We start from the raw sequence: 14,645 nt of genomic DNA, 5'->3' as shown, positions 1-14,645 counted from the left end.
TTTTCATTTATACATCATATACAAAACTATCCACACAGATGTGCCTTAGTAAACATATAGAAACATAGAAACATAGAAATTGACAGCAGATAAGGGCCACGGCCCATCCAGTCTGCCCACCCTACTGACCCTCCCCTGCCTTTATTCTGCGAATGGATCCCACGTGTCGATCCCATTTGGCCTTAAAATCAGGCACGCTGCTGGCCTCAATCACCTGAAGTGGAAGACTATTCCAGCGATCAACCACCCTTTTGGTGAAAAAGAATTTCCTTGTGTCACCACGCAGTTTCCCGCCTCTGATTTTCCACGGATGTCCCCTTGTTGCCGTGGGACCCCTGAAAAAGAAGATATCCTCCTCTGCATCGATGCGGCTCGTGAGATACTTGAACGTCTCGATCATGTCTCCCCTCTCTCTGCGCTCCTCGAGTGAGTATAGCTGTAATTTATCTAACCGTTCTTCGTACGGGAGATCCTTCAGTCCCGAGACCATCCGGGTGGCCATTCTCTGGACCGACTTCAGTCTCAGCACATCCTTACGGTAATGCGGCCTCCAGAATTGTACACAGTATTCCAGGTGGGGTCTCACCATGGATCTATACAGAGGCATAATGACTTCAGGCTTACGGCTGATGAAGCCCCTGCGTATGCAACCTATGATTTGTCTTGCCTTGGAAGAAGCTTGCTCCACTTGATTGACAGCCTTCATGTCCTCACTGACGATCACCCCTAAGTCCCGTTCTGCTACCGTTCTTGTTAGGATCTCGCCATTAAGGGTATAAGTCCTGCATGGATTTTGGGTACCCAGGTGCATAACTTTGCATTTTTTGGCATTGAAGCTGAGCTGCCATGTCTTAGACCAGGTCTCTAGTAAGAGTAGATCGTGCATCATGTTGTCGGGCATTGAATTTTTTACTATTTTACTTTTGCCTACTACATTGCTTAGTTTGGCATCATCGGAAAATAATGTTATCTTACCTCGGAGCCCTTCTGCCAAGTCCCTTATAAAAATATTGAATAGTATTGGGCCTAAGACAGAGCCCTGGGGCACCCCACTGATCACCTCCGCCATTGCAGAGGGGGTGCCGTTCACCATCACCCTTTGAACCCTGCCTCCAAGCCAGTTCCCAACCCACTTCGTCAATGTGTCGCCCAATCCTATGGAACTCATCTTGCTTAGCAACCTGCGATGAGGTATGCTATCGAATGCCTTGCTAAAGTCCAGGTATACGATGTCCAGGGACTCTCCAACATCTAACTTCCCCGTCACCCAGTCAAAGAAGCTGATCAGGTTGGATTGGCAGGATCTCCCCTTAGTAAATCCATGTTGACGGGGATCCCGTAGATTCTCTTCATTCAGGATTGTATCCAATTGGTGTTTGATAAGAGTTTCCATTAGTTTGCTCACTATTGATGTGAGACTCACTGGTCTGTAGTTTGCTGCTTCTGTCTTGGAGCCTTTCTTGTGGAGTGGAATAACGTTAGCCTTCTTCCAGTCCAACGGGACGCTACCTGAACTAAGGGAAAGGTTGAAGAGCGCTGACAGCGGCTCCGCCAAGACCTCACTTAGCTCCCTGAGCACCCTGGTATAGTATAGCTGTAATAGTATAGTATAGCTGGTATTAGTATAGCTGTAAATGCGGACATCAATCTTTTGCTATGCCTACATGTTCCAGATGTTAACATGTATTGTAGGTCTGCCCAGGACACTCTCCCACTCAACTCATGCTGTAAATATCTAACCTTAATAAGCTTGTTGGGAAATGCTTTTGCATGTGTAGGCCTCCATCCATGAGCAAATGCTGCTATTTACAGGTGAAGATGCTTCAAAATAATAGGCCATTATCATTTTTTTTTTAAACAATAATACAAGACTTTCAGGACCTCATTTATGGATCATATATCATATTGCCTGGGTCAAGTTCTATTATTAAATACCATCATCTGGTTTTTGGATTGAGTATCACATTACTTAGGCTCCAGCTGTTATAGAAATCAAGTGTAATGATTTTCAGTAATTGTCCATTAGAAGGATCTGTATTAGGATTTTTGAAAAACAAAATTATTGTTTAGGAAAGTAATTCAATAATTGAGCTCTTGTCACATTTATGAAAGAGTGCCAAAGACACAGTATAGTTTCGGGAAAGGAGAGAAAGGCATGGAGGAAATAAGTTGAGGTTGAAGGATGTAAGAAGACTATTTAGGAGTCTGTGTACCATAGAGCCTTCTTAAACCATCCTTTCCTAGAGTACTTTTTCCTGCATGATTTATTTTCTATTTTCTATAGAAAATAAATCATATATATAAAAAAATATACAATATGAAATGCACCAGATGAGATACTAGGAATGGTGAAGAATCCCACCACCTGTATCTGAGTGATAGGGGTGGTAATCTGAATTCCCAAGAAGTACTCTCTGTGTTGAATTTATTTACCTATTTAAAACGAGTAAAGAACTATAGAGACGATATACCCAACATTATTGTGTTTTGGCTATCAAAAAAGTGAGGTCTTCCTCTTGGTACATATAAATAATATAGGAAGAAGACTTTGTTTGAACCACATGTGCAATGGATGGAATAAAGGGGCTGGGGGTTAGAGGGAGTCCCATTCTAGTCTGTTGTTGTGTCATAGGGGGCAGTAGGATCAGGATCTGGTCATCGGGGATTCGCTGCTGAGGGGCACCGAGGGTCCAATTTGTAGATCAGACCTGCAATAAAGAGAGGTCTGCTGTTTGCCAGGGGCCAGGATCCGAGATGTAACCGCTTGCCTGGACAGATTCATCAAGCCCCATGATCACTTCCCCATGATTCTCATCCACGTCGGAACCAACAACACCGTCAGGAGCACCCCGGAGAGCATACCTGAAGACTTCAGAGCCCTGGGTGAGAAGCTGAGGAGGATGGATGTGCAGGTGGTCTTCTCTTCGATCCTCCCAGTAAGGGGCAAGGGCAGTGCCAGGGAGGATCGCATCCACAGGGCAAATGACTGGCTGCAGGGATGGTGCAAGGAGATAAACTTTGGGTTCTTGCACCATGGAGAGGCATTGCAAGGACTACAGTGACCAGACGGGTTACACCTGACCAGAAGAGGGAAGAACGTCCTTGGACACCGTCTAGCCCGCCTACTACACAGGGCTTTAAACTAGGTAAGTTGGGGGAGGGTACGGGCACAAACAACCTACCTGGCGAGCTAAGCTGCCAATACTTTTTTGAGACTAAGGTAAGTAAACACCGATCTGGGTCAGGGGAGAGTATACACACTTTCGAGTCTGGGGTTGGCTCACATTATAATTCTGGGTCACATTGTAATTCTGGGTCTAAGGGGAATACATATTGTAATTCTGGGTCTAGAGGGAATACACATTGTAATTCTGGGTCCAGCGAGAGAACACACATTGCAAATTGTTCTAAAGGAGTTCAAGTAGCCCAAGCGGGAATACCTCCACAGGGTACACACATTTCCGAGTCTGGGATAGGAACACACAGTAGTTATGGATCTGGGGAGTCCGGGATAGGTGCACGTTGTAACTCTGGGTCTAGGGAAAGTACAAAACATGCGAATAATGCTAAAGGTGTCCAAGTAGCTCAAGCGGGAACATCCCCACTGAGACGTAACAAACATACAACATGGAGGGCTATGTACGTAAACGCCCACAGTCTGGGAAACAAGATCCTGGAATTAGAAACAGAAATTAGGAATGCCGACCTGGATGTGGTGGCGATATCTGAGACCTGGCTCATGGATTCCCACGGGTGGGACATGGTCATACCGGGTTACAACTTGCTTCGCCGGGACAGGGAGGGCAAAATGGGAGGAGGTATAGCATTATATACTAAAGATGACATTAAGGTCACCAGAATCACAGCTATCTACTACACTAGGGAATCCTTTTGGGTAAATTTGGCCAGAGGGAAGGACAAATGCCTGTATCTTGGTGTAATATACAGATCCCCAAGACAACAGGATGACCTAGATATGGAATTAATCGGAGATATAGAGAATATCACCTTGTGTGGGGACACAGTATTGTTAGGTGACTTCAACATGCCTGATGTGGATTGGGACACGCTTTCCTCTGCTTCCGGCAGCAGCAGTAGGCTATTAAACTCTATGAAGGGAGAAAGACTCAGGCAACTGGTGTTGGAACCAACAAGGGATCAGGCAATACTGGACCTGATACTTACCAATGGAGAAAGTGTCGCAGAGGTCTCGGTGGGCGACACATTGGCCTCCAGTGACAACAACATGGTATGGTTCAATCTCAGGAAAGGTTTCACTAAATCTACCACACTGACCAAGGTCCTCAAATTCAAGGACACAGACTTCAAAGAAATGGGAGACTTCGTTCACCAGGTGCTACAAAGCCAAGCAGAAACCGATAACGTGGAAGAAATGTGGTCGATTTTGAAAGCCACCATACAAGAAGCAACAAACCGCTATGTTAAATCAGTAAGTAAAAGGCGAAGGAACAATAAGCCACAGTGGTTCTCTGCGGAGATTTCGGACCTCATCAAGGAGAAGAAAAAAGCATTCATCTCTTACAAACAATCAGGAAAACAGGACTCTAGGGAAGTCTATCTGGCCAAGTCAAAAGCCGTCAAAACAGCAGTTAAGGAGGCCAAATTCCGCCTGGAGGAATCTCTAGCGAAGAACATCCAGAAAGGAGATAAATCCTTCTTCAGGTATATCAGTGACAGAAATAAGAACTCAGGCGGGATAGTACGTCTTAGGAAACCAGAAGGAGACTATGTAGAAGCGGACTCGGAAAAAGCCCAACTGTTAAATAAATACTTCTGCACACCCGCGAGGCGCCAGGACTTGGCCCTCAGCTACAGACAAGGGTTGACACAGATGACCCGTTTAGTAATTTCGAGTTTACACCCAGCGGTGTCTACTGCGAGCTGTCAAAGCTTAAGGTTAACAAGGCAATGGGGCCTGACAACCTACACCCCAGGGTGCTCAGGGAGTTGTGTGATGTCTTGGCGGAACCGCTATCCGCACTCTTCAATCTCTCCCTTAGTACGGGTAATGTCCCGTTGGACTGGAAGACGGCTAACGTCATTCCACTCCACAAGAAAGGCTCCAAGATGGAGACAGCAAACTACAGACCGGTGAGTCTCACATCAATAGTGTGCAAACTAATGGAAACTCTAATCAAATGCCAATTGGATACGATCCTGAACGAGGAGAATCTACAGGATTCCCGTCAACATGGATTTACTAAGGAGAGATCCTGCCAATCCAACCTGATCAGCTTCTTTGACTGGGTGACGAGGAAGCTGGATGTTGGGGAATCCCTGGACATCGTATACCTGAACTTCAGTAAAGCATTCGATAGCGTACCATACCGCAGGTTGCTGAGCAAGATGAGTTCTATAGGATTGGGCAACACATTGACGAAATGAAACATAGAAACATATAAAAACATAGAAACATAGAAGATGACGGCAGAAAAGGGCTACAGCCCATCAAGTCTGCCCACTCTGCTTACCCACCCCCTGTCCATGCCCTAATGACCCAATTTCCTTATCTTGACCCTCGTAGGGATCCCACATGGGTATCCCATTTATTCTTAAAGTCTGGTACGCTGTCTGCCTCGATCACCTGCACTGGAAGCTTGTTCCAATGATCAACCACTCTCTCTGTGAAGAAATACTTTCTGGTGTCGCCATGAAATTTTCCACCCCTGAGTTTGAGCGGGTGCCCTCTTGTGGCCGAGGGTCCCTTGAGAAAGAAAATATCATCCTCCACTTGACACGTCCCGTGAGGTACTTAAATGTCTCGATCATGTCTCCCCTCTCCCTATGTTCCACCAATAAATGGTGTCCTATTATTGTCTAACCAACTAAACGGGACGCATGTTTAAAAACAAAAACACCCCGAGGTAGGCTGCCTACATTGTAGGCGTCTTCACGAGCCCAACGAGGTGTGTAGGACCACCTAAGTTTGCCCAAGGCTCATGGGTGTTGTTTCACCTGGAAGAGGCCTTAGGCGAGCTTAGGCAGCCCTAGGCATCTCCCTAGGGCAGTGATAGGTGCCTGAAAAGTAGGCCAGCAAAATCCTGGCATACATTTCAAATAGATGCGGCCGCTGAACTGATCTTGGCAAGAGAATCTCCCTGCCGTTCCCCCTCCCCCCCATGAAGATGACCAGCAGGAAGGATGCCCACTCCCTCCTGCTGGAACTTGTGAAGCTCCCCCCACCCCTGAATGTCTGCGGCAGGAGGAGTTCCAAATTCCTCTTGCCACTACCACCCCAATATATCCCCCGGCAGGAGGGATGCCCAATCCTTCCTGCTGCCACCCCCTGAGGCATTTTCCGGCAGGAAGGTTGACCACTCCCTCCTGCTGGAAACCCATCCACCCCCTTGAGACATCCCCCAGCAGAAAGGATGCCCAGTCCCTCCTGCTGGAACCCTCCACCCCCCTAAGATCATTACAGGAGAACTAAGGAACCTGTTACTTTATACTTGGAAAGCAAAAACCCTCTGAGTCACAAAAACCCTACCCTGGCAATCAAAATACAGATTCTCTTTCCTCTTGCCTGAATATGTAGGTTCTCTCAAATTGTGGCAGTTTCAAAATTCTAATAAGCAGGGGATAAGTGCAGCTCACTCTTGGCAGGTAAAAATCAAAGCTTCATTCATGCAAACACAAAACACTGAGAACTCAGTTATAATTTTCTTGATTGAATTGTCTAGCAAGTCTCTGACCACTTTAACTGGAGTTCTACCCCATGCAGGCTCTCAGCCTTGCTTGATAAAATGTTAGTAGCAAAAACAAGAATGTAATGTCCGTGCTAGCAAAACACAGTCATTTTCTTTTCCTTATAAAGGTTCCCAGCTGAACTGTGCAGCAGTTTATGCACAGTCTCTCAGAAGGGAGAGGAAAAAAAAGAAAAAAGATAACCCTCTCTCATTCTCTTTCTCTTATTATAATTCTCTGCCATTTCAGCAAAATAAATCCATCAAAACAAAAACAATTCTGGTTCTTTTTCTCTCACAGAACTAGGAAGTGGTAGAAAACTGGAACACTCTTTCGGAGTCTGTCATTGGGGAAAACACCCTCCAGGGATTCAAGACAAAGTTAGACAAGTTCATAATGAACAAGGACGTATGCTGGTAGGACTAGTCTCAGTTAGGGTGCTGGTTTTTGACCAGAGGACTGCCACGTGAATGGACTGCTGGGCATGATGGACCACTGGTCTGACCCATCAGCGGCAATTCTTATGTTCTTATGACCCACCTCCTTGCTTTCTTGAGGCTGCAGGAGTTCCACTGGCAATTCAGATGTGTCCATTTCCTCAATTCCTTCTGGCCCATCAGTGGTTTGAAGCAGAGGTTGCTCTCCCTCTTCAGCCATTTCCACCTCGCTGCCTTGCTAAACTTCTAGTGGACAGTTCCACTTCCCATGTTCCTTCCTCTCTTTCTGGTTCAGGGCTCCCTCCTTAAGACTACCAGCACCATGCCTACACCTCCTGGGAAGGGGATGGGACTTAGTGTAGAGTGTGACTTTTCCTATACTCTCTGCACTGGGGCTTTCTTAAAGGGACATGCTTCTTTTTGGAAACTGCAGACTTGCCAGGCTTTGTAACAGGTTTATTCTGGTAAGGGGACTTCCTGATTGTTACTACTGGACAAGTCTCTATCTTGTTCTTCCTTAAGCTTTGAGGAGTAGACAGCTGCCTTAGGGTTTCTGGCATTAATTTGGTCGGCTTTTCTGACCAAGGGACATGTATTTTTTCTAAATCCCTCTGGGACAAATCCAGGACTGGTCTAGGGTTTGTCACAATATTTATTAGTTTATTACATTTTGGCAGATGATGAATTCACCTAGAACAATTACATATTGCTGTTTAATTTGCTACTTTGTGTGAATATTTTTTATTAGGTCTATCTTTTAATTATGCAGTTCTTTTCCTTTTAAAATTTTATGTATTTTGTAAACTGCGTGGAACTTGAATCTGGAGCAGTATAACAAATTTTAATAAAACATAAACATAACTTCCATTATAGAATAATCTCTTATTGCATGGTCATGGGGATTCTAAATGGAGGTGCCCAGTTGTAAAAGTCTCACCTCTATGTAATGATTATATTATGTTAATGTGGCCTTATGATACTAGGTTGCCATTTCAATTTTCATTCTACTGTATATTGTTTTCTGAAAACTAAAATCATTAAGCTAAATGAACCCTCCTCCCCTAAAATATTATATGTAGCCCCCTGATCTATGATGTATTAGGTATGGATCCACTAGGGGGGAACAAGGATACATTCTTTATTGGACATAAAATTGCTCTGGTGAAGTCTCCCACCCATGGGATAAAGAATTCCTGGGGTCAGAACCAGCAAGCCTCAAAGGCTGTTAGCACCTAGAACCACTCTTTTTGCTCACTTCCAAAACTATAGGCCAGTCCAGGGATTGCTCAAAACACTTACATTTTCCTTAATCTTTATATAAGAAAACAAAAGTAGAAAGTTAATAAAAATGTAAGTAGAATTTGTGGGAGCCAGTAAGGAAGCCTCTCAGCGCCGAGCAGCAGCGCCAAATTGCACTCCTCCTCGGTGCTGCTATGTGGCCGATGAAACCCGATCTAGTGGCAGCTGGTTACCAGCAGGGCAGGAGTGTGGAAAGCTTGTTCCTGCCCGCTGCACCTCTGGAACATCAGGGATCGGCGGAGGAGGTATGAGGATAGGGCAGGGAGGGGGACAGTGTGCAGAGCCTGGGAGGGAGGGAGGGTGCAGAGCTTGACAGGGGAAGGAAGGAAGGATGCTGGGTGCAGAGCCTGACAGGGGAGGGAGGGAAGGAAGGGGTTGGGTGCAGTGCCTGACAGGGGAGAGAGGGAAGGGGGCTAGGTGCAGAGCTTAGCAGGGAAGGGGCTGGGTGCAGAGCCTGACAGGGCAGGGCACTTGAATATTAAGCTGCCCGACTTATATTTGAGTCAACCATTTTTCCTCCTTTATGGGGTGGAAAATGGGGTGTCTCGACATATATTCAGATCAACTTATATTCAAGTATATATGGTACATCTGGTTTTGTGAAATCCAGCTGTTACACCTGTATTCACTGGCAAATACACATACTATATATTGCATGTTGGGCACTTACAAGTGTCATTCTCAGCATATACACATGTAATGCCCATGAGATACTACTCTAGTCTATGTATTTCATCATTAAAAGATTTAGAGCCTGCTCATCTACAGTACTGGACAGGTAACAAATCCACATACACTATTCTAAAAATATAAAACAAAACCAAGACAACAGACTCCCCTCTCCTCATCTCTCCTTCTCCCCAAGCACTCCTGATCCCACCCTGCTATGTGTAGGTTTGTGAAATTAATCCTCTTATAGGATATATTTGCTGGTGTCCCTTGTACGTATTATACAACAGGCTCCATGTCCTAGGTAATAAGTACTTCATGTATCCTGCTAAACGCTATACACTTCTCCCTCCGTATTCACAGTTTCAGCATTCGCAGTTTCGATTATTCACGGTTTTTAGCTTGCTGGCTCCTCCCCCATATTACATCAGCTTGCTTAGAGAAATCACTGATTCCAAGCGTTTACAGAGAAAATCGCTGATTCCCAGCACTTTCTTCACCATGTTTTGCCTCTCCTTCAGGAACAGACCAGGTCTCCCACCATGTTATTTGTGGTTTCACTATTTTCACGATGGTTTTTAATAGAAAACAGCGCATAACATTTGAAAAAGTTATTTGTGGTTTTTCTGTATTTGTGGTTCTGTTAATCCCCTATCACAGCGAATACGGAGGGAGAAGTGTACAGAGTCTCTCTAACAGGGACATCTGAAGTATATCAATAATTCAGTAAGTTAAAGGACTATATAGAGGAGGTCCCTCTTCTCCTACTCCACCTAATCATTTATACAGGTTGCTGGGATTAAATTTGATCCTAGTTCTCCAGAACTAGTCAGCAATAATTAAAACTACAAACAAAGTTTTTTTTATTTCACTTTCTGATTATTTATTTTCATTTGTTACAGAGGCACTGGAAATTTTATGAATCTCTCTTCACAGCTTGCGGTAACTCTCCAAGGTCACTAATGCATCTAGCCAGGTGTGCTGTTCGAGCAACATTGACCAGGAGGTGCCAACAAGCTATCCCTCTGCTTTTATTACCACAACAGTTGAAGAAATATCTGCTTCTGGAACCAGAAGGAATAATCTACTGAAATATAGACAATGAAAAAGAATTCAATAGCAGCACTCTTCTAGGGGAAACCCAGAGCTGTTCACATCATCTGGAATATGTCTTCTTTTCAGCGACATACCTATGAACCTCCCAAGTCAATGTGATTGAGAGTAATTTTGATATTTAGAAGTTGGTTCCATTGAAATCTATGAAAGCTGAGGATGTGATAGGATACGGTTCTGTCACAATGAGGGCTAATGACTGTTAGTTGAGTTGCAAACTATTGCAGAGTTATGTGTAGACTTGTGAATTAATATCTTTTGTCCTTGTTTTTACTTTTAGTTTTAGATTATCGTAATACTAGTTCTGGCAGGTTTTTTCCTAGCATTGCTGAGTTATTTTATTTATTATGCTTTATGTATAGTGGCTCTTTTAATAAATAATAATTGGACTTAAATATATAAACATCAAAACTTACAAAATTGTCCAATATATATCAGATACAAAATTGTCTTTTAAATACTAAATAGACCTCAGCAGTGAAGCCCAGGAACAACCATATCACTGGGTATACGTGCACTATCTTTCTTCATAGGTCTTTAAACATTTACATGCAAGCTTTTTATTTTTTTAGATATTGGCAGAACTGTCTCATTATTCCACCTTCATAAAAGAACTTTCTTATTACGCTAATGCACAAAATTTACTTTAAACACATAGCTTTATGTTGGCGGGGACTCCTTCCAATATGTTTCGCTGTAAGATTTTTTCAAGGAATCATCCCCTCTTTTTCAAAACATATCCTTTTAGTCAGAAAATAAAAGCTTGAATTTAAGTATATAGTTCAAATAAATCAGTTTAATTTATTAGCCAACCTTGTTCACAGAGGCTTTTTTGGATTTTTCCTGGGGGGAGAAGAGGGTGAACCCACCCGCTAACATTTCTTTTCCCCAGATGGAGGCACCGAGAGCATAGTGAGGGACCAACAGAGACTGCTTTCAGGGTCTCCAGCCAGGTCAGGCCTCAGGGGGCCCCATGAAGGGGGCATTATATAGTTAACATTTATGAAAATCCCTCTTACTTTGTCATTTCTTTCATTTTGAATCTAAGCACATTGGGACATTGATGTACTAATCTTCATACTTACACATGCAAATCATTCACAACACTTTCTTCAGACCAGAACATAATTGCACGTACAGTAGGATCCCTGTATCCGCAAGTAATAGGTTCCAAGACCTATCGTGGTTACATGAAACCACTGATAATAGCAAAAGCTATTATAACGCAGTTTATCATGGCCTGATCACCGTGCATATCCCCTGCAATCTACACCATGCCCACAGTGAGCCGGATGTAATGTCAGAAAGAGGGAGCTCAGATCAACGTGAACAGCAGGCAGGAGATGCTTGCTGCCAGTGAAGATTTGGTACGCTGAGGGACACTGGAGGGTAGAGTATGGGGGGAGCGTTTGGTGCTCAGGCCGGTGTGAAACACAGATAATTGAAACCGCGAATACAGAATCAGTGGATATGGGGGCCCTTCTGTACGAGGGGGTACTGAAAAGTTCTCAGCCCAACCATCCAACTTCCTAAATTCTGAGCATTATTTTGCCATTATAGCTGAAAAAAGTGTTATCTTATTTCATTAACCCCCTCCTTTACTATCGCGTAGCATGGGTTTTAGAGCTGGCAGCAGCGGTAACTGCTCTGACGCTCATAAAATTCCTATGAGCGTCAGAGCAGTTACCATCACTGTCGGCACCAAAGCCCATGCTACGTGTTAGTAAAGGAGGAGGTAAGTGCCAATTTGTAGAAACAAACTTCTATATTTTGACATTGTTTCAGATCATTGATTGAACCATATCCACGTCATACTCTTCTTGGTTGGGCTGAAAATATTTCAGCACCCCTCATATTTGTTAGATGTTGTGGGCCCTGGATTGATCCAGGGTCTCAACCTAGTCCTTGAGACAAACCTAGCCAATCAGGTTTTCTGGATATCCATAATGAATATGCATGAGATGAGTTTGAATGCACCACTTCCAGTGTATACAAATCTGTTTAACATACAATAATTCATAAGGTTCTGTGCAATGTACCCTCATAATGCATCTCCATTGCATATTTATAGACCACCTTTTCAATTATGAACAGTGAATAAGGATCCCATCATTTCAACAAGTTCAGTATGTGCATTCACGTGCCAAGATTTTTTTCTGTGGCAGGCCCAGATTTATGGAATTCTCAAGAATTAAGAGTAATTAAATCACATAGCATGTTACAAGAGTTTCATAGATTACTTCTTCAAACCAGTATCTTTTGCACAGTTTAGTAGTCTCGTGTATGAAGCTGGATGGAGGCAGTTTTTATAACATTTATTTAAGAACTAGATAAATGGAATCTATTTGCTTGTTTTCTAGTTGTTGATAATGCTTTATTATGCATGTTATTTACAAGGGGGTGCTAAAAAGTTAGCTCAGCCAAGAAGGGAATGACATGTAGCCATGAAACTTACACGTTATTCTACATATTCACTCCTAAGTTCAACATACTTGGCACATCATGTCTGAAGTTTCTGTAACCCTTCCAAAAAAATACTCTGATATCTGGTCACTGAAATACTGTTCTTCTGTTGCAATCACCTCTGAATCACTTGAAAATTGTGGCCCTTTCAAACTCTTTTTAAGGTTTGGAAACAGAAAATAGTTAGATGGAGCAAGATCTGGTGAGTAGAGTGGATGATCTATGCACTGAAACCCCAACTGCATCAAAACATCCAACGTTTTGCCAACCTTGTGAGCTCCTTAACACAGCTTCCCTTTCCATTTTTCTTTCAATGCCTTCTTTAATCCACACAGCAAGTTACAGTAGTATTCTGCATTAACTGTTTGATCTCTTGGAAAATAATCATTATATCTCCTTCCTGATCCCAAAACACTGTAGCTATGACCTTTTCTGCTGACATTTGGGTATTGAATTTCATTGGTCTTGGAGAATCTGAGTACCACCATTGCATGGACTATTACTTTGTCTCAGGATCATAGTGGTGTAACCATGTTTCATCAACAGTAACTAGTTGTGCTAAAACGTTGGCACCAGCTCACTGGAAATGCTGCAAATCAACTTGGAAGTGTCCACTTGATATCATTTCACATCAGCATTCAAACATTTGGGCACCCACTTGGCTGACAGCTCCTGCATACCCAGCTGTTCATGGATTATACGTCCAACATGTTCCCTGGATATCTGTAGTGTCTCAGCAATTGTTTTAGCTAATATTTGCTGATCTGCCAAAATCAGGTCATGGACATGGTCAACAATTTCAGGAGTTGACACTGTTTGAAGCCTCCCAGACCTTGCTGCAGATAGGGGAAAATGCTTCAATACCTGAATGTAAACCACTTTGGCTATAAGTGGTATATAAATACTTAAATAAATAAATAAATAAATACATTTTTGGTTTAAAAATCTCCATACTGATAGCTTGCAACCCAAGCACAGTACCAGGTAAAGCTTTGGATTCTTGCCCAGAAATAGCTAAGAAGAAAAAATTAAAAATTTTAAATTGAATCAGGTTGGGCAGACTGGATGGACCATGCGGGTCTTTATCTGCCGTCATCTACTAGGTTACTATGTTACTTCTTCACTTTGAAGTATGATGGCCATTTGTCATTTAATGTTTGCATCGTACATTCATGGATTTCCATTGGCGTTTTCGTCTGCAGTAATAGGAACTTCATGATGGTTTGGAGTTCCACACTTGAAAATGACTCACTTTTCATTGACATGGTTCAATCAATGATCTGAAACAATTGCATTACGATTCTGTAAATTGTCACTTTGCAAAATAAGATAACACTCTTTTCAGCTACAGTAGAAAAAATAACACTCAGAATTTAGGAAGTTGGTTGGGCTGAGAACTTTTTAGCACCCTCTTGTACATGAACAGGAAAATGAAACTCTAAAGAGTAAGGGAGAGGAAGCATAAAGCCTGTCACCTAGTTAGTACACTGTATGGAAGAGAGGGAAGGGAACTTAGCTTGGCATTAGACTCCCTTGGGTAACTCAAAGGAGTGCAAAGGAAGATTGAGGGAAAGGCTTGAGTAAGAGCAAACTTCTAAGAGGATAATGCATTGTGTTTGGAGGGTTGTTCTAACATGAGAAAGTGTAGAGCCCTATAAGAAGTAAGGAAAGGGAACAAAACTTATTTTTTGTATTGAAGAAAAAAAAAACCTAAGGAAGTGGGAGACGGGCAGGTGGCCTATTATTTATATGAAAGATAGGGTTCCATTGCTGTGAAATTAGGTATCCTATGTTTACTTTGATAAAAGAGGAACGTGTTGCTGAAGTATGTTTAATTAGAAGCTATGGGACTCATAATCGAAACGGAAATATGTCTAAAATCCCGCCTAAATTGGCACTTGGACGATCAAAAAGGTTGTCTAAGTGCCGAGAATCAAAATGGGTTTTAGACGTATCTAA

The 14,645-nt window shown here is 43.0% G+C and overlaps 1 protein-coding gene across 2 annotated transcripts in view; it reads left to right on the top strand.

Moving 5' to 3' along the window:
• ASB4 (ankyrin repeat and SOCS box containing 4) overlaps positions 1 to 10,940 on the top strand; it is an 88,596-nt gene extending 77,656 nt beyond the window's left edge. For both annotated transcript variants that reach the window (XM_033931092.1, XM_033931091.1), the window contains exon 5: positions 10,013 to 10,940. In XM_033931092.1, coding sequence (XP_033786983.1) covers positions 10,013 to 10,201 — 189 coding nt within the window. In that variant the 3' untranslated portion in view covers positions 10,202 to 10,940. The remainder of the gene's footprint in view (positions 1 to 10,012) is intronic.
• The last annotated feature ends 3,705 nt before the right edge of the window (positions 10,941 to 14,645 follow it).

This window comes from Geotrypetes seraphini, chromosome 2 (assembly GCF_902459505.1).
Source record: "Geotrypetes seraphini chromosome 2, aGeoSer1.1, whole genome shotgun sequence".
NCBI lineage: Eukaryota > Metazoa > Chordata > Amphibia > Gymnophiona > Dermophiidae > Geotrypetes > Geotrypetes seraphini.
Note: the sequence above shows the minus strand (reverse complement) of the source record. Positions and strands in the feature narration are given on the sequence as shown.